Source organism: Danio rerio, chromosome 19 (genome assembly GCF_052040795.2).
Source record: "Danio rerio strain M-AB ecotype USA chromosome 19, GRCz13ab, whole genome shotgun sequence".
In the NCBI taxonomy this organism is placed as follows: Eukaryota; Metazoa; Chordata; class Actinopteri; order Cypriniformes; family Danionidae; genus Danio; species Danio rerio.
The window spans coordinates 5875001-5901204 of NC_141039.2; the positions used below are offsets into that span (position 1 = coordinate 5875001).

At 32.9% G+C, this 26204-nt stretch overlaps 1 protein-coding gene and 1 long non-coding RNA gene across 5 annotated transcripts in view; both read left to right on the forward strand.

Moving 5' to 3' along the window:
* The first annotated feature begins 2515 nt into the window (after nucleotides 1-2515).
* ppp1r1b (protein phosphatase 1, regulatory (inhibitor) subunit 1B) overlaps nucleotides 2516-26204 on the forward strand; it is a 47904-nt gene continuing 24215 nt past the window's right edge. For 2 of the 4 annotated variants that reach the window (XR_015515661.1, XR_015515660.1), the window contains exon 1: nucleotides 2516-2840. Coding sequence is in view for 2 of the 4 variants with exons in the window: in NM_001281923.1 (NP_001268852.1) it covers nucleotides 2727-2840 (114 nt within the window). In the remaining 2 variants the exon portion in view is untranslated. The remainder of the gene's footprint in view (nucleotides 2841-26204) is intronic. The other 2 variants (NM_001281923.1, NM_001281924.1) reach the window with 1 other exon arrangement.
* Nucleotides 12074-17326, forward strand: LOC147832435 (uncharacterized). Its single transcript, XR_015516412.1, has 3 exons — nucleotides 12074-14457; nucleotides 14779-16182; nucleotides 16245-17326. It is a non-coding gene; the product is annotated as an uncharacterized LOC147832435 (long non-coding RNA).

The following is a 26204-nucleotide window of genomic DNA, read 5'->3' on the forward strand; positions in this document are numbered from 1 at the left end:
CCCAATATTAACATTTTATTATGATGTGTGCCTGCTGGGCAATGAATAAATGGACTACAGAATTATTCGTTTACACACATTCACAATATAAATGCATCAGCTTTTAACTGTGTAATACTCACTACTCTTGAGTACTTTTAAAAGGGCTACTTTTCACTCATACTTTGAGTAATATTTACAACAGATACTTTTACTCTACTCGCACTGCATTTTTAGGCAAGTAATGATACTTTTACATGTGATTTTTCAGCAATCTCTCCTTACTGGTCATTAGTAATGCTGCATTGTTTTTGCAACGTGTTATGAGCTGTCAAACAGCATGTGTATATTTTTCCTGCAAATAAATCACAAATTGTGGCGTTTTGGAAAACATTTGCATCTTGAGTTTAATTGATGACGTCACCAACGACTAGTCGACTCAACTTTGATAAAAGTCAAATTCCCAAAATCTAAAGTCGTTCAACTCCTAGTTTACATAAATTTCCTCTGGGAGTTTTGGTGATAAATGGCTCGTTCTGTAGATGAGCAGATCTGTTTCTTCGTTATTGAAGCGTTCAGTTTTTTCGCTTGCAAAGTCCACCAAATGCGCTATATTTTGGGATCAGTGAGACAACTCTATCCCGCCTACAGCTAGTTCAAACTGCTGCTGCAAGGCTTTTAACCAGCACCAAAAAATTTGACCACATCACACCAGTACTGCGCTCTCTGCACTGGTTGCCTGTGCACTATCGTGTCACTTTTAAAATTCTTCTCCTGGTTTTTAAATCTCTAAATGGCTTAGCTCCTTCCTACCTGTCAGACCTGTTGACTGAACATCAGCCTGGTCGGTCTCTTCGGTCATCAAACCAGAGATTTTTATACATTCCAAAGTCAAAGCTGAAATGCAGGGGTGACCGGGCTTTCGCAGTTGAATCTAGGTTGAAAACTTACCTTTTTGATTTGGCATTTTATTAGTGAGATTTGTTTGTTTTTAGCTATAATAACTATTAGTGAGATTTGGTTGTTTTTACCTATATTAACTATGTGTGAGAATTGTTTGTTTTAGCTATAATTTTATACCTGTTCTTTGTGATTTATTGTTCAGCACATTGGTCAACCTTTGGTTGTGTTTAATAGTGCTATATAAATAAAATTGACATTGACATGTAAATAGCGAATATTCCATGGCACAATTGCAACTCATTCTTATAAAGAATGGAAGACGACTCTAATTGGTTTAATGCATGTTATAACCAAAACACACCCAAATCTCATTAAGAGAATAAGGACAATCATTTTAGACCCCTTTAGTTTTTAGAAATTCCAGAAATCCATTTATAAATTCAGTTGAAGTCAGAATTATTAGCCTCCCTGATTTATTAGCCCCGTTTATTTTTTTATCGAATTTCAGTTTAACAGAGAGAAGATTTCTTTCAACACATTTCTAAACATAATAGTTTTAATAACTCATCTCTAATCACTGATTTATTTTATCTTTGCCATGATGACAGTAAATAATATTTTACAAGATATTTTTCTAGACACTTCTATACAGCTTAAAGTGACATTTAAAGGCTTAACTAGGTTAATTAGGTTAACTAGGCATTATTGTATAAGGGTTATTGTATAAGGATGGTTTGTTCTGTAGACTATCGAAATAATTTTGTCCTTAAAATGGTGCTTAAAAAAATTAAAAACTGCTTTTATTTTAGCCGAAATAAAACAAATAAGACTTTCTTCAGAAGAAAAAATATTATCAGACATACTGTGAAAATTTCCTTGCTCTGTTAAACATCCCAAATATTTAAAAAAAGAATACAAAATTCAAAGGGGGGCTAACAATTCTGACTTCAACTGTATGTTTGGTGACTGAAATGTTATTTTAAAAAATATATCAGTTTAATAAATCTGTCAAGTTTAAAAACACCAAAAAACATAGCCTATATTCAATGAGAAATGGATAAAAATATTACTTTTCAAAATGGAGTGTACTGAAATGTGCTGCATGCCACTTTTTAAAAAAGGAAATTTTCCTAACATTGTACTAAATAAAATCTACCATCGTCTTCCACAGAATCAAGAAACCAAACCTAATCTTAAATGACCTTAAATTGACAATATTTACATTTTTCGAGTGAACATCCAAGCAACTAATAGTGTCCCGCTGTCCTCATCCTAGCTGTTAAACTACTTAATACCCTATAAGCACCAAATCAGTGTCACTCCTGATCATTTCCAGCAGTTATAAATGCATTAAAACTGCTCCCTGACATAAATGATTGCCCTCTCTCTGTGTATATATATTTCCCCCTCACTCTCTATTAATCTCCTATTCACAAATAGAGGCCAAAAGAGGCTCAGCCAGCTGGATGAGATTATCTTTTTTTTCTTCTCCTTCTGATTAGAAATGAACGTCATCTCACCCCCCTAAAACACGCAATTGTACCATCCTGTCACTAAGCCACACCCCTCTCCCTCCGCTAAGCCCCGCCCCTCCCTCCCTCCCTCATATAAGGACGACTCAAACACAGAGTGAGGCAGAAAAAGTAGAGGTCACACAGATAAGAACAGGCAGGGGAGGAAGAAAAAAACCCGCCGGCGGATCTGAGAGAGACAAATCACTGAGAAAGTCAAGGAGAAAAGCTTGTGTGTGTGTGTGTGTGTGTTTGCGTGTATGTACTGTTCAGACAGGCATAGGTAGATTCCTGGGATTTTTTTTTGAGAGTGATAGAGGACGAAAGCGCATTATGGATCCTTCGAGTCCCTCGGAGGGCCCCGTGGAACCCAAGGAAAGGAGGAAAATCCAATTTGCAGTCCCAGCGACGGAACCCACCCAGCTGGACCCGCGGCAGGTTGAGATGGTACGACTTTGACACACAAACACAGATGCATTCATGAGTCTTCTGGGTCCTGAACTAGTTTATAGTGATGAAAGTAGTTTGAGGGGACTTTAAAGAGTGATGGAGGATTGTTACTGAATTCACTGAAACTGTTAGGAATGTGCTTTTGGGATGTGTTTTAGGGGGAAAGTCAGATGGGGGAGCATAAGGTGATGAGGTTTTTGTTGTTGTTGCATTGTCATATTGTTTAGTTATACGTCTTTTTATTGTTTATTATTTTAATGAGATTATGGCTTAGTCTTTCTATTTTAAGTTTAAATGGTTAATAAAATGTAAAATAATGTTACATTTAAATATAAATACTTTTTAAATATAAGGTATTCTTAAAAAGATGGAAAATTAAGTTATTATTATTTAAGAAATAAAAAATATGAATTATTAAAAACATATTTTGGGGGGGGGGGCAGTTTTTTATTTTTATTTATGTTTTGGAAATTTTACTAAATTTAGTTTTTTTGTTATATTCTGTGAAGTCGTAAGATGAAGAGGTTTTAGTCTTGTTGTTGCATTGTCGTATTGTTTAGTTGGATGTCTTTAATATTAAAACGTCTGTTGATTTATTGTTTATTAATTATTTAAATGAGATTTAAAAAGTTAATTTAAATATTTTTTCAAACTTTTTTTAAATGAGAAATAATTAAGAAATAACAATATTAATTATTAGAAAAACTATTCCTATTGTATTTTTTATATTTTCTTTTATTTATGTTTAGGAAACATCACTAAATTTAGGTATTTTTTTGTCTATAGTCATGAAATAAAAATATGATTTATTAAAAAAATTATTGTGTTATATGTTTTTTGGACTTTGTTTTGGAAATTTTTACAAAATTTGAGTAGTTTTTTCTGTCATTTTATAAGCTTATTTCTTTAATTAGTTTTATTTTGAATGCTTTTATTACATATTAAATTAATTCAGACATTTAAATTGAAATCTTTCATTTAAATGCATTCATTCTTTTGCACTCAAAAATTTAATTTTTTTTGCTGGTTCAAACTAAAACAACTCAATTCTTAAGATTTCATTGGGACAATTTAATTTTTTTTTTTCCAAGCCACATAAAATTTTGTTAAAAGTGTTAACTTAATTAATTTGTGTTGGGACAGCATGAACTAATTGTGTGGAACCCTGCATGGGCCCTGAACTAGTTTATAGTGATGAAAGTAGTTTTAGGGGACTTTAAAGTGTAATGGAGGATTGTTACTGACATATTATTTGATTGCATGCCTTTTTATTGTTTATTTGTTATTTTAATGAGATTATTGTTCAGTGTTTTTAAGTTTAAATCTTCAACATAAAATGTAAAAGATTGTCAAATTTGAAATATAAATACAACGTTTTAAATATAATGTATGAAGTATTCCTAAAAAGAGATGAAAATAAACACAACTGTTATATGAATGATAATCTATTAAAGTAATATCACTTAATTTACTCTATAAAATGTTTATATATATTTTTAATTAAAAAAAAATATGTAAATGTATATTTTAATACTTTCTTTAACATACGAAATAATTAAGAAATAAAAGTATTAATTAGAAAAAAATATTTTTATTTTATTTTTGTATTTATTTTATTTGTGTTTTGGAAATTTGAATAAATTTAGGTAGTTATGTATTTAGTTTTTTACATTCTGTCATTGTATTAACTTGCATCTTTAATTTGTTTTATTTTTAGTACTTTTACAATATCTGAGGAATGTGCTTTTGGTTGGTTTTAGGCAAAAATTCAGATGTAAGAGCATAAGGTGATGAGGTTTTTGTTGTTGTTGCATTGCATAGTCATTGTCATACAAATGCATTCAGGAGTCTTCTGGGCCCTGAACTAGATATTATCGTGATGAAAATGGGACTTAGTTTTTGAGGACTTTGAAGTGTCAGGTTGTGTGATGGAGAATTGTTACACAATTTTTTGAGGGATGTGATTAAGGGAAAAGTCAGAAGGTTGACAACATAAGGTGATGAGTTTTTTTTTTTTTTTTTTTTTTTTTTTTGCATTGTCATATTATTTAGTTGCATGTCTTTTTATTGTTTATTTATTATTTTAATGATATTATGGTCTAGTCTTTCTATTGTAAATTTAAATATTTTTAAATTTAAAATAATGGCAAATTTTAAATAATAAATGCAACATTTTAAGTATAAAGTATTCCTAAAAAGAAATAAAAATGAACACAATTGTTATATGAATGATAATCTAATCATTTACTCTATAAAATGGCATAAAATGTTTATATGTATTTTTAATTAAATAAAAATTTGAATGTTTATATTTTTTACTTTTTAAAATGAGAAATAATTAAGAGATAAAAATATTAAATATTAGAAAAGCTTTTCTTATTGTATTTAATTATCAATCAATTAAAGTTTTGGACATTTTACTAAATTTAGGTACTTTTTTATATTCTGTCATTTTATTAGCTTATGTCTTAAATTTGTTTTAGTCTTAGTACTTTTATTACATCTTACATTTAATTCAGATGTTTACATTTTTCTTTTTATATATTTTATTTCAACTTTATTTTAAGCATCAAAAACATTTAATTTTTTTAAAATTAAAATACTTGACCATTGACACGTAAATCTCTAAGTAATACTAATAATAATAATAATGTAAAAACAAAAACCAGATTCAGATGATGAGCTTATAAGCAAAAATATTCATATTTCTCATTAAAATAATGTCCAAATATAACCCTTAATTTTAATGGTCTGAAAAGCAGGCTCTGTTTTCTTCATGATGAATACTATTTCTCCATTTTTCTTTTAATTGTGGGGTCAGATGTGACCTGGAGATATGTTTGCCCTGCACACTCACTGAGCACGCTCATAAAATCCAAAGTTTTAAGGCTATAAATCTGTCCTGGAAATGGTAAACGGTGTGTGACCTGGAAAGGGCTGAGTTGATGTTCTGGATACAGGACGTGGTTTTATAGCCTGACCATACACTGCGTTCATGTGCCTGTTTCGAAGTCCGCTATTGATTTTGGCCTTCGGTTGCTTTGCACATATATTTTTGAGATAAAGTGGTGCGTTTGTCTCTTTTCTGGATCTCTGAGAGTGCAGATGCAGTGTGTGTGTGTTGTTCTGGACCAGTTCCCCGTCCTGTTGGTGTTGTAATTTTAGTCTTAACAAAGTGGGTCGGAGAGCTGTTCTGTACTGCGCTGCTGCTGCTGCTGCAGAGACAGACCAGAATCATCCTCAGGAGACACCAGTTAAAAAGGTGAGCGCAAGAGAAAGGCCAATGCTCCAAAAACTCCCCATATAAACAGTTATGAATATGTTTAGAGTGATCATTAAGATCCAGGCATCATTAAGTAAGCCTTGTGTTGCGTGGAAAGCATTGACTTGTCTTTTGTGGATCACAAATTGAGAAGTTTTAAAAAATGTCCTGGGTTCTGATTTATTAAATTTGCGTAAAAGTGAACGTGCGTCAGAATAAATCTTCATTCATCTATTAATGATTATAGCTCATATTATGACTTAAAATGGTTCAATTAAGTCAATAATTAAGTTAAATACACTGTTAAAAAAAAATCTGCAATTTTACAGTAAAAAAACGTGAAATATCGGCTGTTAAATTACAGAAATTTCTTTAAATTGAACTTTCTGGTAAATTTCTGTAATTCAACCTGCTATTTTACAGTAAACTTCTGTAATTTAACAGCCATTTTTTTTAACGTTTTTTTTTTCGTCACCCCAGCTGTTAAATAAACCGTAAAATTGCGGATTGTTCTTTACAGTATATGTTTATGTATATGTATATGTTTAAGTTTGTTTTTTGTAGATGACAAATTTTAATTGGGACATGGTGTACGCACATTTCCGCCTCTGTTTTGTGTGTATGCCATGTTTATAAATGAGACCCCTGGTCACTTCAGTCTCAGGCTATCAAACACTGTAATTTGGCGTGAAGTGCAGTGCAAGTGTTTTTTTGCTGTTCTAAAATGGTGTGTTATTTTTATAGATTTTTTAAATGTTTTTTTTTTTTTTTTTTTTTTTAAAGATTTTTAAAATGTTTGCCTCTATTACATAGGACAGTATTTAGACATTAAGTGAAGTTGGAGAGAGAGAGAGAGAGGGGGGTATGGTAAGGAAATGTCCTCGAGCTGGGATTCGATCTCGGGACGCCCTGATGTGCTACTGCTTCATATGTCGACGCACTAACATATCATAATTCAACTTAATAATAATATTTTATTATATAATATTTTTTCCCGCGCCTCCCCTGACATGCTCTGGCGCCCTCCAGGGGAGGCACGCCTCACACTTTGAAAACCCCTGCTGTAATACATTACTTTCATAGACTGTAAAATATATGGACGTGGTATCCGTGACGTCACCCATAGGTTTCTAAAGAGCGCAAAAGAAGCCACAAGTAGGCGCGGCCAACCGTCGCCATTTTGTTCGCGCGTCATCACACCCATGGCGGGATACCAAACAAGGGCAAAGAGGCGGAGAGTGAGCGGAGCTACAGACACCTGCTAGCATTTAGCTTGGACCTGGTTCAGACACACTTTACTTTGGGAGAACGCTTAATACTTCATCACCTGTGACTCGTTTGTATTCCGACCACTTGTGCTTGGTTGTACACTATATCAATAAAGTGTTTTGAGCCATTAAACATTGTTCTTATGACGTTTTTCAACAGGAGGAAAACGCGAATTACTTCCAAACACTTCAGATACAGTCTGAGTTAGTTAATGTAAGACTATTGATGAACTCCAGCATAACACTGTATGACAACGCTTCAGATGACTGTTCTAGAGCCTACAGCTAATCAATCTGTCAGATTCTGAAGTGCATTACAGCTCTAAATATAAATTTAAACGATAAATAATCTTAAATAAAACAAATACATGTATAGAGATGGTATATAAGTATATAACTTTACTCGCATGGGAAACAGAGGCCACGTGAATGGTTTGTGAGCACAATTAAGTGCACTCAGCATACCATGCCATCCAATAATTGTGGGAAACAAGTCCAAAAGGCAGTTGAAAGTGTAAAGCCACATAAAACAACACAGAAATACGATAAATATGCCGAGTTCAGTGGCTAATCTGCAGGATTCAGCTGAAGTGACGTGACGGCGACCAACGAGACCTAGCTGTCAATCAAGTGGCCACTCCCTTAATTATGCAAACTTAATATAAAGGAAACGGATGAGTTATAAAAAAATTCACCCCCCTCACAGTTGTCATGAAGGGTAATATTAGCTATATGAACCAAAATCTTTTTTTGTACCAGGCTGTAAACACCTTTTTTCTGCTGTAAAGTTGGCCATTCTAACAGTGGGCTCAATTGAAATTTGCTCTGTTTTGGAGCCAGGAGCGGCCAGGACTAGCGGAATTTCGGATGAATTTCAGTTTTAGTTACTTCCGTATTGGCTTCCTGAGGGAGAGCGGGAGGTTGCCGCTTGATTACTTTTGTAACGCATTACTCCCAACACTGTTTTTAATGTACAGTGAAACCGATGAATCCGTGGTGAGGTAAGTGACCTTATAAAGATAAATGCTGTTCCATTTAAAGAAGTACCCCATTTGTGTCCTTGTGTCCTCTGTAGTTTCCAAGTATGCAAGTCTGAACTTTACGTAGCTGGTATTGAGAAACAGCCCATGCTTTCAGCTAAAAATAATCTGTAGTGTCTGTAAAAAGCACACTACTATCCTGAATGAGCCGATTGTGAGTACACGAACAGACAAGTTACATTTTGGGTGAACTGCCCCTTAAAGGAAATCATTGAGTCAGATCTTTTGAATCGTTATTTTAAGTCTGAATGATTTGTTTACAAACTATCCACCGTGTGAAAAAGCCCAGAACTTCCCTTGTCCTTTTGCGTAAACAGTTCCCTTAAAATCCAATCGTTTTCTTAATGGGAAACATTTGTTGTGAAGATGTAATTACATCCTCCATGTTTTGTGTTTTTGTCCTGTGCTGAAAGGAAGCTGCTGCTTAACTCAAGCATGTGCTGTGCTTGTTAATGTCAGACTGAATGAATGAATGGATGGGCTGCATGTGCTTCCAGTATTAGCAGGCAGCATTGGAGCTACATGAACAGAATCTCCGGCGTGATTTCATGAGAGCATATTGAGCTTTATTTGACAGATCAAAAGTATGTCTGAAGATTCAGTCTTAAAACACAGACGTTTCCCAAAATCATATGATGATGTGTTCATCAGCTTCTTCTTCCTTAATTGTATTCTGTATCGCATGATGGAAACAGTCCAGCAGCGTCTGTGGAACAGCTTGAGTTTTTTTTTTCTTTCCTGGCTCTGGTAACCAACTGAATCTTCCAGCCATGCTTCAAACTAACTGTATGCAGCTAAGCAGTACATCAGATGCTATCATACATTTATTCTGGGGCGTAAAATATATATATTTTTATTATTAAACCTGGGTTAAACAAATCTTAGCTTAAATATAATCACAAATGTATAGTTTAGAAAAAAATCTAGATCACAAATGTAACAAAATAAACTGCATCATAAATGCTGTAAACTCTGTAGGACGAGTGTTTAGAGAAATAGTTTCACCGGCTGAATGACTTGACCCAGGTCAAGGTGTGTGAATGTTTTACTGAGATCTATCTGCAGTTAAGACCTTGAGCAATGATAATAGTAAATATACTATATTTATACTTGTTTTCCTCCGCTATCTGACATACCACATCAATGTGCTTTTTACAAGATGATAAACAAGTCTCTGTTTATGTCCATAAAGTGTATATGTAAAGTTTCAGCTCAAAATACCACAGTAATAAGGTTTTATAACCCTTTAAAACTGACCCTTTTAAGGTTTGAGGCTAATAGGGCCATATTGGTAGCTGTCGCTTTAAATTTAAATGAGATTGTGCTCTTTTCAAAAGACAGCGGAGCTAAAAATGTCAGCATAGTGGCAGATTCAAAAACAATAATGTCCTATGCTAATAAGGGAGAGATCAGAACTAATGGGCGGGGCTTTCCCCCTCTGATGACACGTACAAAGTTTTGATCTTAATTGTGGCTTTGATCTTAATTGTGTTGTTTTAGTGACTGTCGCTTTAAATTCAAATGAGATTGTGCTTTTTTTTTAAAGAGGGCGGAGCTACAAATGCCCTTGTGTCACCATAGTAGCAGATTCAAAAACAAGACTAACTTCCGATACTAATGAGGGAGAGATCAGAACTAATGGGCGGGGCTTTCCCCCTGTGATGACACGTACAAAGGAAGGCTTTGATCATATGTGTCGTTTTGGGTGACTGTCACTTTAAATTAAAATGAGATTGGGCTCTTTTTCAAAAGAGGGCGGAGCTACATATGCCTATGTGTCAGCATAGAAGCAGATTCGAAAACAAGACCAACGTCCTATGCTAATAAGAGAGAGATCATAACTAATGGGCGGGGCTTTCCCCCTCTGATGACACGTACAAAGGAAGGCTTTGATCTTAATTGTGTTGTTTTAGTTACTGTCGCTTTAAATTCAAATGAGATTAGGCTCTTTTCAAAAGACAGCGGAGCTAAAAATGCCAATGTGTCAGCATAGTGGCTGATTCAAAAACAAGACTAACTTCCGATACTAATAAGAGAGAGATCATAACTAATGGGTGGGGCTTTCCCCCTGTGATGACACGTACATAGGAAGGCTTTGATCTTATGTGTCGTTTTGGGTGACTGTCACTTTAAATTCAAATGAAATTGGGCTCTTTTTCAAAAGAGGGCGGAGCTACATATGCCTATGTGTCAGCATAGAAGCAGATTCGAAAACAAGACTAACGTCCTATGCTAATAAGAGAGAGATCATAACTAATGGGCGGGGCTTTCCCCCTCTGATGACACGTACATAGGAAGGCTTTGATCTTATGTGTCGTTTTGGGTGACTGTCGCTTTAAATTCAAATGAGATTGGGTTCTTTTTCAAAAGAGGGCGGAGCTACATATGCCTATGTGTCAGCATAGAAGCAGATTCAAAAACAAGACTAACGTCCGATACTAATGAGGGAGAGATCAGAACTAATGGGTGGGGCTTTCCCCCTCTGATGACATGTACAAAGGAAGAATGTCAATCAAAGTGTTTGTGCAGACTGTTTTTATAAAGTGTGATTATAAAAGAATTCTATAAATAAATGTTTACTATTAGAAGCTGGTTATATTCATAGACTAAGCAACAACTGTGTTTAAACCCCTTATAAAAGTGATTTTTGCATAATAGGTCCCCTTTAAAATAGTTTTTATTATTTGCATTTGCACATGATAAAAAACATCTCATCTCACAAATGTATAAGCAACAAAGCTTCTTAAAATTTTAGACAGAATTGTGCTTTATAATTAACTTTATAAATAACTAAAAACAAAGATCAACCCTGAAATTTTACAAGCAATATTTAAACTTAAAAATAAAGATGCTTTATTCTCAGAAACAGTTAGGGAGCGTTAGCTTAAAACTCCTTCAATATAACTGGTTGATGCAGACTTACATAACTCTGTCAAACTAAATAAGTTTAATAAAAATATTCCTGATACATGCTTTAAATGCAGAGAGGCTCAGGGTGCCTTTGTGCATTGTGTTTGGGAATGCAACATTATTAGAGACTTTTGGGAGGAAGTGATTAATGTTACAAAGATAATTTCACCCTTGAATATTCCACTAGATGCAAAAATGATTTTGCTCCATTTATATCCAAAGAACCTTAAAGTAAATCTTCAGCAGCGCAAACTCATAGATTATACTACATTACAAGCTAAAAGAATAATAGCTCTTAGCTGGAAAAGGCCTGATCCACCATCTATTGGAACTTGGATTAATGCCACAGCACAGTGTATGGCCATGGTAAAAGTAACATATTAATATTAAAATCAAAATGGATGTATATGAAGTAGTAGGAAAGTGGTTTAATTTAACAACAATAATATTGGTCATTTATTACAAGAGGTGTAACTAAAGTATAGTGTTGTGTTTTTGTTGTTGTTGTGTTTTTGTGTGTGTGTGTGTGTGTGTGTTTTGCTGTTTGTTGGATGGTGTAACTTTTGTGTAAAGTACAGTAATGTATACTTGTTTTTTTGGGAATCTAGCAATATTTGTTTTTGCATTTAAATTGCCTCTTGTAAGAGAATTGTGTGTATTTATATGGGGGAGAAGAGAGTGATGTTCTTTTGCTGGGGTGGGAAATAATTGCGACGAAATGGAATTGTGTTTTTCTGTTGCCTGTCTTGCATAATCAAAAACAATAAACTCTTTGTTCAAAAAAAATTAAATAAAGATGCTTTATTGACATTGACGGTTCTATGAAGAACGTTTAACATCTAAAAACTCTCTTTTGGAAACTTTAGTTTTTAATGTTGTGTTAAAATAAGGATATAATTTCATATTAGGTTCTGCACATGCAGAGGTTGAAACAATTATATATTTGTGTTCATTCATACTCGACCAAAAAACCCGAACCAAACATTTTGGGTAGAAATACATTTGCAGTTACACTTGCACAAAATTTTTTTCAAAATTTAAATCAGTGCTGTTCGTTTGAACTTTATTAATATTGATAAAAATACAAAAATGAGCATATAATAATTGTTTCAGCCAAATTTTGACACCAAAAATAGTACAATTTTGCACAATTTTTTAATGAAAAAAAAACAGCAGTGATGTTGCATTTTCAGGTATATTTGAATATAAAATAGAGTTTATTTTAGTTGTAACTTTAATTTAGTGTTAACAATATTCATGTTTTTTTTAATGAAAATTATGCCTTGGTCAGACTTAAAGAAATGAAATGAACATATCTATAGTCTATTTACATACTACGGGCCTCATGAGAATAATGTTAAAACTCAGTTAAAGATATCTGCAAAAAAAAAAAAAAAAAGCTTCATGTTAAACAATTTTGTAATTTTACCTCATATAAATCATTTTAAAAGGATTTTACAGTCCGCATTAACTGGAAGCTGCGACAGTTTTTTTTATTTGTCATATTGTGATGCAGTTCCTAGAGAAATGCAATATTAAATGAGAAAACAGTGGGTGTGGCTTGTTGGTTTTTTACTGTGAGCTGATTGGATGTAGTAAAGTAGGCGTTTTTTTCAGAAAGACCTGGAAAAGGGTTTTGAGAGATATTACAAACAGACTCCTCCTCCTCACCGTTTCTGTTTGTTGTAAATACTGACATATGGAGGGGCGTGGTTAAGTGTTAGCCACGCCCAATACCTCAGACAGACCTAATCTGACAGTTTAACTGAAAACAAACAGGAAGTTCGTATTTCAATGAAAGATTACAAGGACAAACCATATTTTTTTTCTTAATGACATGCAGAGATGAATTGTGCATAACAGAACTAGCAACGTGAGCGAACAAAGACAATATGGTTAGTTTTGATTTCATGTGTACTTTAATTACTCTTTAGAAATGCAGTGAAAGGCTCATTTTCGTGCGTCACTATACGGACACACAAAGGACTTGGACGGGGTTGTGTGCCACTTCTTAACTTCATATATTAACTGGAAAAAATCAGGGTTGCTTCTTCACCGCCCTACTTTTTATAATTGCCAGCAAACCTTCAGCTACTTTTGTAACAAGGACCTGGGAAGGACAGAGATCACTGAAGATGTTGAGTGTGAACTATAATGACCCATATCAGTAATTTATAAACGCCCATCAGTAACATTCGCCTTCACTAAAACACACATTATATGAAGTACACCTGATGCTAATGCAGACTGTGGCCTCTATAAACAGCAGGATGTTTAAGTTTAGACGTCCCGAAGGGGATAAAACACCTAGGGATCTTCATCAGCCTAGATTTGAGTTTCATTATCAGGCTGAAATCAACCTCTGTTAAACACAATTAAAAGTAAGATAATTGGTTAAATGGAAACACTAACACTTAGTAACGTTAGTGTAAAATGGAGAGCGTGTCCTAGTTTGCTTCTAATTCAATAACGTCATGAGGACAACTACTGTTTTTTTTTGTAATACTTGTCATGTAACAATTTGCCACATATATTTTGGCAACAATAGCAACTATCTGTATTTTTTTCCAAAACAGGCTCATTGGGAAAATGTGCATGGGATATATGTTTGAGAATCGAGAAATATGGCAGCATTTTGTCTGTAAAACGAATGCTATGGAACGAATTTTTAGGCGCGACTGGCTTGCTTGGTTGCTAACCACCATGAGCCATGAGAGCAAACCGGCGTTCGAGTCCGATTAAGGACAGTTTCAGAAACCGTAGAAAATGAAACCCAAAAAAGCAGTGTGAGATCGTGGTAGAAGCATCCAGCTGCGATGGTTTTCTCTCCTAATTTGCTTTTGAAAACACTTATTGGTTGTTTTAATCTAAATAAAACACTCAACTTTGTTTGAAAAAGGCTCTAGAGTCTCCTAGAGTTAAACAGGTTAATTGAACTTGAATCCTTTCAGTCGATTTTATTAGCTTAGCTTAACATAATTCATTGAATTGGGTTAGACCATTAACATTTCGTTAAAAAAAAAATCACTGCAATGAGAGCAGACCGGGGTTCAAGTCCAACAAAGCGAGTTTCAGAAACCAAGGAAAATGAAACCCAAAAAAGCATTGTGAGATTGTGGTAGAAGCAGCCAGCCGTGATGACATTTCTTATCTAGTTTGCTTTTGAAAACACTATTGGTTGGTTTAATCTTAAAGATACAGTCAATTTGTTTTGAAAAAGGCTCCAAAGTCTCCTCGAGTTAAACAGATGACGGACCATTTTTGAATCCATTCAACCGATTTCATTAGCTTAGCATAATTCATTGAATTGGGTTGGACCATTAGCATTTCATAAAAATAAAAAAAAAATCACCGCAATGAGAGCAGACAGGGGTTCGAGTACAATGAAGGAGTTTCAGAAACTAAGGAAAAAAAACCCCAAAACATCAGTGCGAGATTGTGGCAGAAGCATCCAGCCGTGATGGTTTTCTCTCTTTTGAAAACACTATTGGTTGGTTTAATCTTTATGAAACACGCAATTTGTTTTGAAAAAGGCTCTAGAGCCCCCTGGAGTTAAACAGATGATGAACCATTTTTAAATCCATTCAGTCGATTTCATTAGCGTAGCTTAGCATAATTTATTGTATCAGGTTAGACCATTAGCATTTTGTTTAAAAAAAATAAATTACTACCAGGAGAGCAGACCAGGGTTAAAGTCCAACAAAGGACTAGTTTTTTCTTCTAGTTTGCTTTTGGTTTAATCTAAAAAAAAAAAAAACACTCAACTTTAAAAAAAAAAAAAAAGGCGTCAGTCGATAACAAGCTGATATATTAATGTACGGCAACAACCTGTCCTCTCACAGACATGGGGCGGTAAAGACGTTAAGACATGCAGAATTGTCCACAGCAGCCTCACATGGATTTGCGAAAAATAGCACATATGAGAAACGTACATGGCGCCCTCAAGTGGATTTGTGAAAACAGAAATTGCAAAACGATGTAATCCAAGTTGCATATTTGTCGGTTCTTAAATATGTATCCCTGGGAACATAATTCCAGTGGGTCTGAGTTGTTTTTTTTCGTAGTTAAAAATGGTGTAAATATTCAAACTTTTGCTTTAGTCAAGATTTATAAAGATTGACTCCATACAGAATTTGTTTTACACTTTTTGAACAAAACAAAAAATTACACTCAAAAAATTACTTCAAAAATTACAGTTTCCCCTATCATTGGTATATAATAATGGACATGTATAAAAGATGTCCAAATTTTCAGTCATCTATGCCAGTGGTTCATAAGTTGAGCGCCAGGACTCCCCAGAGGGTCGCGGGATAATGACAGGGGGTCGCTTGGTGATTTCACCATCAGCCTGTAAATTGTTTACGTTAGATCAACGACACAGTAATAGTGTCAACAGCAGCAGATTTTATAGCACCAGGTTAAACTTTCTGACTTTGTAGCAATCAAATACATTAAAAATAATTACAGGCCACAACTGAACTTTGAGGATGATCTCTGAGTGGCGGTCTTTAAAATTAAACCAAGAATAGACTTGTGCTGAAAACATTGTGTCCACCATTAGATGAGGTTAATAATAAATAAACAAATTAATAAATTACTATATAAATTCAAGCCTATGGTTATTAGACTGTTGCACTTTTTTTTTTGTCAATATGCTCGTGTTTATATAGACCTATTGTTGTGTGTGTTGAGCGTGGGTCAAAAGTCACTGGCATTGTTATTTGAGGGGTCACAAGCATAAAAGTTTGGGAATCCCTGATCTAGTCCCATATAACTTTCATTTTATTTATGTGTTTTTGTCAACGCAATCTCACGGCAATTCGAAACTTCTTGATTTAGTGGCTAATTCATATGAATTCGTACGATCTAATTGGTACAATTTAGTATGATTTATTCATCACCCAATGACGGTTGGGGTTAGGGGTGGGGTTGGATGCCACTCCTCCTTTTTAAAATCCTACATTTTTGTACGACTGAACTCATACGAGTTCGAATGAATTAGCCACTAAACTGTCAAAACGTAAAATACTTACGTTTCCTTGTGAGATTAGGCTGCTTTTTGTATTTGTATGTCTGTGATAATTGTCATATAAAAATTTGTGATATATTATAAAATATATTATATAATATATTTTGACAAACAACAGGAACAAATTATTTTTTTCCTAGTAAATAAACTGTTTAAATGTTCAAAATCGTTGTAGTCGAGATTTTAAACACTGACTCGATACTGAAGAAAATGCTTCTTCGCAAATTGTTGCAAACAATTGACATGGGCTGAAAATAAACAAACACATTAAAATTAGTAATATGCAACGTAATTCAGCCCGTATCAATTGTTTGCAACCACTTACCTTAAAACAATTTAGTAAGTCCAATGAACACTCCTTTTCAGTGTAGAAATAAGTTCTTAGTAACAATTTGCCACTTATATTTTGACAAGAAAAAAGTATTTTCCCCCAGTAAGTATTCAAAACATTTGAATTTAAAGACCCGTGATATAGAAAATGCCTTTAAGAAATAAAGTAATTAAAGAAAAAGAAAATGAACACTTGCACTCAGTCATCATTATTGTAAGAACTACAAAATTTATATTAATAAACAAAAATCTGCTGAAAAATGTGCCCACAATGAACATCATTTCTTGCAATGCAGAAATAGAAAGATGGTGAATTTTTGCAACTAGATAAGATTAAATAAACCGGAAAGAACTGTTGTACGGGACAAAACGTGAAGAGCGGAAGCCCATAAGTGGTTTACATAAGAGTGATTTACTGCAAACACGCTCTCTGAATGACAAATATTGCTTGAGGAAACATCTGATACAATAGAAAAGTCAATATAAACCTCTTTTTTCATGGGTCATTTAAACTACTGCATATACAGCCATTATTTTTAAATGCCTTTGAAAGAGGCAGGATTTATTTGAATAATAAAATACAGTAAACATTTATTTTTAAATATTATTGGTATGTTAAAGACAAAAATAAGTTTTAAAGAACTAAATCAAATTAAAGTAGATTTTTTACAGTTATTTTTCATGCATTAGAATTTTTGTAATTGTAATATGTATGTATGTATGCATGCATGTATGTATGTATGTATGTAAGTATATATATATATATATATATATATATATATATATATATATATATATATATATATATATATATATATATATATATATACATAGACAAAATATAAAACAAATATATAAAATGTATTTATTTTCTGCAAGATGTTTTAATACTCTTATCTTTTATATATTTTAGTAAGTACAAATCAAAATAAAGTTTTCGGATGCAACTGATATATTATATTTTTTGCCCATGCATATGACATTTTAATTCAGTTTTTATATAGATATTTATGTTGTTGATATTTTATATGGATTTAAATAACTTTCTAACTCACTGTTCACTTTTGTAAAAACTAAAATAGAACTTTACTGTGTGCGTGGGCTTAGCTTAGCATAATTCATTAAATCGGATTAGACCATTAGCATTTTGTTAAAAAAAAAAAAAAGGTTTGATAATTTTCCTATTTAAAGCTTGAGTCCTCTGTAGTGTCATCATGTAATAAGACAGATGGAAAATTTTGAATTTAATATGCTTTTTTTCATATAACTTTCTGTTCACTTTTGTTTAAACTAAAATGGAACTTAACTGTGCGTACATGTGACCGAGCGCTTAGCTTAGCATAATTCATTGAATCGCATTAGACCATTAGCATTTTGCTAAAAAAGAAAGGTTTGATCATTTCTTATTTAAAGCTCGAGTCCTCTGTAGTTTCATGGTGTAATAAGTCAGATGGAAAACCTTGAGTTTAATATGTTTTTTATGCTACATTTGAGTCCTCCTTTTCCCACGTACAAACCTGACACTTTCAACTTAAATTGGGGCAAAATATACATGAGACTCTAAAAATGACCTTTGCTTGTTCAAATTACTTGCTGAAAGCACAATTCTTGAGGGTTTTTTTTTTTGGGACAACTTCATCGTTTTCTGTTCAATCCACTTAATTCCTTCATGTTGTGGTAACACAAATCAAACCCAGTATTTTTTTACAGTGTAATTTGGAATTTAACCCAATTGTTTTGTTCGTCTATATTTTACTCACATTTGGGTTGCTAAAAATGCAGGGTTTTCAGTGTGTAAGAAGCCAAGGGACATTCAGCTGTTTACTACCTATGACCTGAGATGTGCAGGGTCATCCACAGGGTCAGCAGACTAGACTAGACTCGCCTGATCCTGAGCTTATAGATTAGAAGAGCTCTGAAGTATCGATTACCTCTGGAGTAGGAATGTTCTTGACTGAATGCAACTTAAAGCCGTTTTGACCAGCACTGGCTTATTGGAAATACGTGCTTCAGCCTATATTTCTGAGAAACCGCTTTTGTATGACTGCAGTAGGTAAAATAAACACTGGTAAACACAACTTTTGTTCCTTTTTACTCTGATATTAATAAGGACATAATATTGAGAAATAAAGGATTGTTTTTGTGCATAACTACCACAAAAGAACTTGACAGTGTGTGATTTGTTATCAAATACATTTGCCTCGCCTATCTATCGCCATATGGGCAACTTTTCTGCCGTGATTAGTTTGCTCAAAGCTCAGTTTTTACAGTGTTGTACTTGTGATGCAGTGCACTCTTAACGGAGGCCAGCTAGCGATGTGCTGTGCAGGTAAACCTCACTCCTCTGACCTTAAAATGTGTTCTAGAGACAGATTCTAGAGACCAGGGTTTTCAGTCTCCTTGTTAGAGCAACCGTCTCCCATACAAAGAATCGCCGATTCGATCCCAGCTCAGAGCAGGTTGGGTGTAGTAGGACCGGTGGGTTACATGTGGGGGCTCGTCCGGGATGGGAGTGAGATTTGGGATGTTTAGGACTGGTGGGATACACACTCGGGTTCAAATTTGATAATTCGTTCTTTCACAAAAGAAATAAAAGCAATGTAGAAGCTATAACTGTAACTATTTCTGTTTTGTCAGTTTAGTAGTTAATTTGTACGAATTCATACAGTTCAGTTGTACCCCACTCTTAAACCTAATCGTCATTGGTGGATAAGCAAATCGTACTAAATTGTATGAATGAGATTGTACAAATTCATACGAACTAGCCAGTAAATCAAAAATTTACAAATTGCTGTGAGATTATAGTGTAAAACTGTGGTCACAGTACACTTTTCTCCTAGGTTTGCTTTTGGAGACACTATTGGTTGGTTTAATCTTTAAGGAACACTCACATATTTAATTTTTTATTTTATTTCAATAGACCAGATTTTATTTTAGTTTACTTTATTAGATTTTATTCATATTATTTTATCAGACTAGATATATGCTTTTTTTATTTCAATATGCCGGCTTTATTTTTTATTTTATTTCAATACACCAGATTTTATTTTATTTTATTTTAATAGGTTTATAATATTTTATTAAACCATATGTATGTTTTTTCATTTCAATACACCAGATTTATTTTTTATTTTATTATTTTATAGACCAGATTTGATTTGATTAGATGTAAATTTTATTTTATTTGTTAATATGCCCATTGTAGATTTTGAATTTAATTAAATGTTTAACAGACCTTTTTGATTTTGTTTTACAGTGCACAATCTAAAACCGCAATGTACTTTTCTCTTAAGTTTGCTTCTGAAAACACATTTGGTTGGTTTTGATCTTAAAGGGACAGGACTTTTTTTTTTTTTTTCTTTTTTTTTTTTTAAGCCTCATTTTAGTCTCCTGGAGTTAAAAAGTTGGCAAACCATTTTTGAATCCATTCTGCCGATTTCATTAGCTTAGCTTAGCATAATTCATTGAATCGGGTTAGACCATTAGCATTTTGTTCAAAAAAGAGTTTTGATGTGCTTTTTTATTTATTGAGTTTATATTATTTATCTGTGTTTCTTGGATTTATGATAGCATCTAATTACTGTAACTGCTGCTGTTGGGGAGGGGAAAGGAAGGGGGACGTTAAAAGGATGTAAAAATGTGTAAACTGATGGTACTGTAAAATTGTTGACGAAAATAAAAACTTGAATCATTTAAAAAAACTATTTTTGATCTTTTTCCTATTTAAAGCTCCAGTCCTCTATAGTTTCATCATGTTATAAGAGTGACGGAAAATAAAACGTTTTCTTTTCTAGGTCAAAATTGCTAGGAACTATACTTGATTTCTGGCGTAATAGTCAAGAAACTCTGCTGTCTTAAAAAGGATGTGCATCTGAATCGTACAACAAATTGTATTTCAAGTAATATTTCAGATTTGCAAAAATAAAGACAGTGCCCGCTTGTGGATTTGACATCTGAAACGTCCAATGAAATGTACCCAGAGTAAAATATTTTACATTTCGCAAAAACGAAGGCACTTCTCCCAGTGGGTTGTTTTAATAACCTTCTTAGATATCCTTTTTAGACAATTTAGAGCGAGTTATATTGTATGTTGGATACGTGTTTATTTGTTGGCTTGTTTTGAGTTGTGTCGTGTAGTGTTGGAGATTGTAAGAAACCCTTGAACTCTCAGCACATAACCTGACATCATTTCAGCATGGTCTGTTCATATAATGAGAGGAATGCTGTGGATAAATGCATTTGCTAATCAAGTCACCATCACTTAAAAACAGCTTGTACCCACAGAGTACACAAGACTTAGAGACTGTAGGATGTTTTGTTTTATTTTGATTGACTGGATGGAGATTGTATTTTGTTAACTTAATGTGTCGTATAATGGGTGTACATGGTAATACTTTACAACCAGGCTTCATTTATTAGCAACTACAATTAACATGAACAATACTTCTACAGAATTTTTAAAAATTAGATTGTTAATTTCTGTATTTACTATTGCAGTACTAAAACCAAAATTTGAATGTTAACATTAAATAATGTACAGTGGCTGAACAAAGGTTAATACATACTGTAATCAATAGATTCCTATTCGTTACTTACTTTTTTATTTTCCAAAGTCCAAAACTGGACTCTTCTATGTTAAGTAGATATACAAATAAATATGAATTTGATTGAATTTATTTCAATAGACCAGAATTTTTTTTTTATTAAATGTGTATTATATTTCATTTCACTAGAGCAGATTTTTAAAAAGTTTTATTTCATTAGACCAGATTTTTTTTAAATTTTAGTTTATTTTTTAGACCATATGTATATTTTAGACAGATGCAGTTTTTTTTTATTTTAATATATCCGATTTATTATTTTATTTAAAATACCAGATTTTATGTTATTTCAATAGACCAGATTTCATTTATCTATTTACTTTATTAGACCAGATTTTGTTTTATTTCATTATTTTATTTTATTAGACCAGATATTATTTTTTGAAGAGACCAGATTTTTTTTTTCAAGAGACCAGATTTTATTTTATTTATTTTTATTTTATTAGACCAGATGTTTGTTTTATTTTATTTTATTTTATTCTATTTTATTTTATAAAAACAGATGTCATTTGTTTTATTTCAAGAGGCCATATTTTATTGTATTTCATTATTTTATTTTATTAGACCTGATATTATTTTATTTCAAGAGACCAGATTTTATTTTATTATTATTATTTTTATTTAGTTTTGTTTTATGTTATTTTGTTTTATTTTATTTCATTTTGTTTTGTTTTGTTTTATGTTATTTTAATTTGTTTTGTTTTATTTTATTTCAAGAGACCAGGTTTTATTTAATTTCATTTCATTTCATTTCATTTCATTTCATTTCATTTCATTTCATTTCATTTTATTTTATTTTATTTTATTTTATCAGACCAGATATTATTATGTTTCAAGAGACCAGATTTTTATTTTATTTTAATAGACCAGATTTTATTTTAGTTTATTTTTTTTAGTTTTTGTTTTGTTGTATTTTATTTTGTTATTTTATTTTTTTGTATTTTATTTTATTTATTTAATTTTTTAATTTTTTTTTTATTGGACCAGATATTATTTTATTTCAAAAGACCAGATTTTATTTTATTTTATTTTATTTTATTTTATTTTATTTTATTTTATTTTATTTTATTTTATTTTATTTTATTTCAATAGACCAGATTTTATTTTATTTCAATAGACCAGATTTTATTTTATTTTTATTTTGTTTTGTTTTATTTTATTTTTTTTTTTTTTTTGGACCAGATATTATTTTATTTCAATAGACCAGATTTTATTTTAGTTTATTTTATTTAGTTTTTTTATTTTATTTTATTTTATTTTATTTTATTTTATTTTATTTTATTTTATTTTATTAAACCAGATGTTATTTTATATCAAGAGACCAGATTTGTTTTTATTAGACCAGATGTTTATTTTATTTTATTTATTTCACCAGGTGTCATTTTATTTCATTAAAGAGACCAGATTTATTTTTTATTTTATTTCTATAGCTCATATTTTATTTTGTTTTAATATGCCAATTGTATATTTTTAATTTATTTAAATATTTAAACAGACCAGTTTTATTTGATATGTTTCACAATAAACTGGAATTGTTTAATTTATATTTTTATACTTTTTCTATAATAGACAAAAATATATATTTATTTGATTATAGATTGCACAGTAGCTTCTAATTGATATAGATTTGACTAATCTCCTAATAGACTGAATGTAGAAACCTAATTGTATGCAAATTTATTTCATGTTTATAATTGACAAATTCTACAAAGCATACAAGTGTGTAAAGTTTACATTGTTTAAAACCTGACGAGTCAGTATTTGACATGTCTCACTTTGCACTGATTCTGCACAAACAAAACCCGATGATCATGTTCTCCAGCGTGATTCAAACAGCACACATTACTGACCTACATGTAGAAATAGTGCGGATATTCACCTATATTTAACCTTCAGCTACTACAGCTAGCTAAATATCAGATTTCAACGCCAACCCAGACCTAAATACAGCTGGAAACTAAAAGCGATAGGGCACATGATGATATATTGCATAAGAAGACACAGCGTCCGCTTGTATTATGACGAGGTGATGACAGCGTCGGAGATTGAGATTATTATTGTCATCCGAGCTGCTAAAGAACTGCTGAAGTGCTCCAGAAACGCACAGCCTTCTGGGACACGAGTAGAGAAACGCTGCACGAAAAGTTGCAAGACTCTGGGTTTTGCAGTTAATCCGCTATCTACACACACACTGCTCATTGACGTCACCCAAGTGACCTTTGCTGTGGTGAATGTTTGTGGGTAAACAGAAAATGAACGAGCTGAGTTTCTACTTTAGGGTTTCCAAATGGAGAAAAGATTCGCTGCTGAATGAGCAAACTGGAAGATAGAAGAGGGTGTGTGTGTGTGTGTGTGTGTGTGTGTGTGTGTGTTTGATTTATTTAGGAGAGCCTTATAAAAACATGCTGCTGTAATATGTTCCTATTTATTCCGTGCTAATGAATTATTAGCATGGTTTTGTAATTAAAGAGCCCCTATTATACATTAAAAGGGTCATATTTTGGTTTTGGGGGTCTCCAACAACAGGCTGATATGCTTGCAAGGTCAAAAAACACTTTCATTATAGTAAAATATGCATTTATTTTTTACCTAAATATCCCAGCAATTCCCACATGAATCGTTCAGACTCCCATATGAATTTGTTCCCAGACCCATCCTTAGCGCAATGCTAATCTGCACTGATTGGACCGATGACAGTCTATTGCTATTGGTCGACAGCGTTCAGGATGTCGACGAGCAAATCGTACTAAATTGTACGAATTAGATCGTACAAATTCATACGTATTAGCCACTAAATCAAAACGTTTTGAATTGGCGTGAGATTGTGTTGGCATTTCAGACCCATCTCCCGCCATCCTCCCGTTTTGTTATTTATCCCAGAACTCCAGTAATTTCAACCATCCACCCTCAGTTTTTCTGGGTGTGTGCGTGCTACCTTTTGTAGAAGTAGATAAAGCTTGTCTAAAATTAACTTATGCTTTGCAGCGAAACTTCCTGTGAGCACAGAATTTGCCGTTGAGAAGTCTTGTGCTTTTTAATGTTGTGCAGAGAATTCGTAGAAAAAGAGGACGTATGCATGGGTGCGGCCAATGGAGGACTGGAAAATGATTGACAAGTGATGAATTCCACTGAACTCCACCTGTTAATATCAGCTGCCTACATAAGTAAAGTCAGGAAATGAAAACTGCCTCCTGAATGTAACGTTTGCATTGCATTGAGGATACCAGAATTCTGTGAATTGATTTATTCATTTGAATCTGATACATTGCTAATATGTTAAACATTAAAGACAAACTTGACCCGAGACTTTTTATTGACACATGCATGGAATTGATTAATGAGTCCAACACTACACTCAATGTTGAATGATTGATGGCATAAAAGTTTAATCATTCATTTGGGCTGTGTGTTGTTGGCTATTAGTAGGGTCAGACAGAATGTGTGGACTTTGTTATTATTGCGCAGAAATTTGTAACAAATCAAGTCTTAATAAAATAAAATGTATGCGGAATGGCTTTGAGAGTATACACTGTAGACTTTGTAGCAATTTTACAGTTATTTACTGCAAAAAGGCCAGTAAAATACCTTATTCTTTACAGCTCACTACTGTAATATACACTGAGCTGTGGGTCATTTTAAACATTTTACAGTAACTTACTGCATATCAGGAATTTGCAGTATTATACTGTAGTTAAAGTGCTACTGTAGACAAAATGACAAAAATGAGACAGTTCATGAATAAATTAGTCACTTGTTTGGAAGTTCAGCAGTAAATACTAAAAATAAAGGTGTTGCACTGCTAGTGTAAAATGTAAATAAATGACAGTAAAAGAACTGTAAAAATTGTAGAACTGTAAAGGTAATTAGTTGTAAAAAGAAGTTGTGGCAAGACTATTTTTCTGTAAAATTAAATTACAGTAGGGCTTTGCTACGCTAAAACACATTTACAGGTAAGTACCGTAAAAGTGCAGTTGTGATTAGAGGTCTGCATTTCCACCGCGGAACCCGGCCAGATTTCTTGCCGTGCGGGAATAAATTTCTGAATAAAAGCACAGGAGCGGTCGGTAACTGGTGTAATTTTGGACTGGAGTGGGCGGTCTGACAATATCGCTCCCCGACTCCCGAGCGAGCAAGCACGCGTATGTATGTGTGTGAATTTAGCTTGTTTATTGCTGTCTGTCTGTGTTCGTGTGTGTGTGTGTGCGTGTGTGTGTATCACTTGCTTGGTGCTATGTTTGTGTGTGTGTTTATACAGGCAGATTGCTATAGGCTGTCTGGACTCTGTATAGCTGAGTGGTTTTCGGTTTTGTGTCCCCACGCAGATCTCTAGTTGTGGTAACTTACTGCCAACAGTGCTGCCAGGAAATTACCGCAAAAAATACAATAAAATGTCTAACAGTGTAGGAGCTAAAAACTTAAAACATGAAATAAAATAATAATAACTGATTTACCTGTTAATATAATGTATAGGTTTAGTAGGATATATTTTAAAAAAGTGGTCAAAACTAAAACAAAAAAATTAGTCTATTATTAGTTTGTTTGATCACACTGCCTTTGCTTTTGCCTTATAGCAATTTTACGTAAAGGATTAGAATGTTGTGTTTGTCTTTATTTTGTTTTCATTTTTAAATGTCAAGGCTGAATAAATACATACACATTTCAGTAAATAAATAGACTCAATGTTGGGCAAAAAATGCACTTGCAGAGTCCGTGTGGGTCTAGCTTTTGCTACAAATTGTAATGTTGTTACTACAAATATCCCCGTGCAACTTGAGAGTGGTTTTGTAGTCCAGCGTCACATTCAAGATGAATGTTGTGGTTGCTAGGGTGTTCAAATTGATCAAACACTTTCTGATTTACTCCTAGTTATTGGTGTTAATCTGCAATTTCCTGACAAACTATATTTTACTGGCTGCTAGTC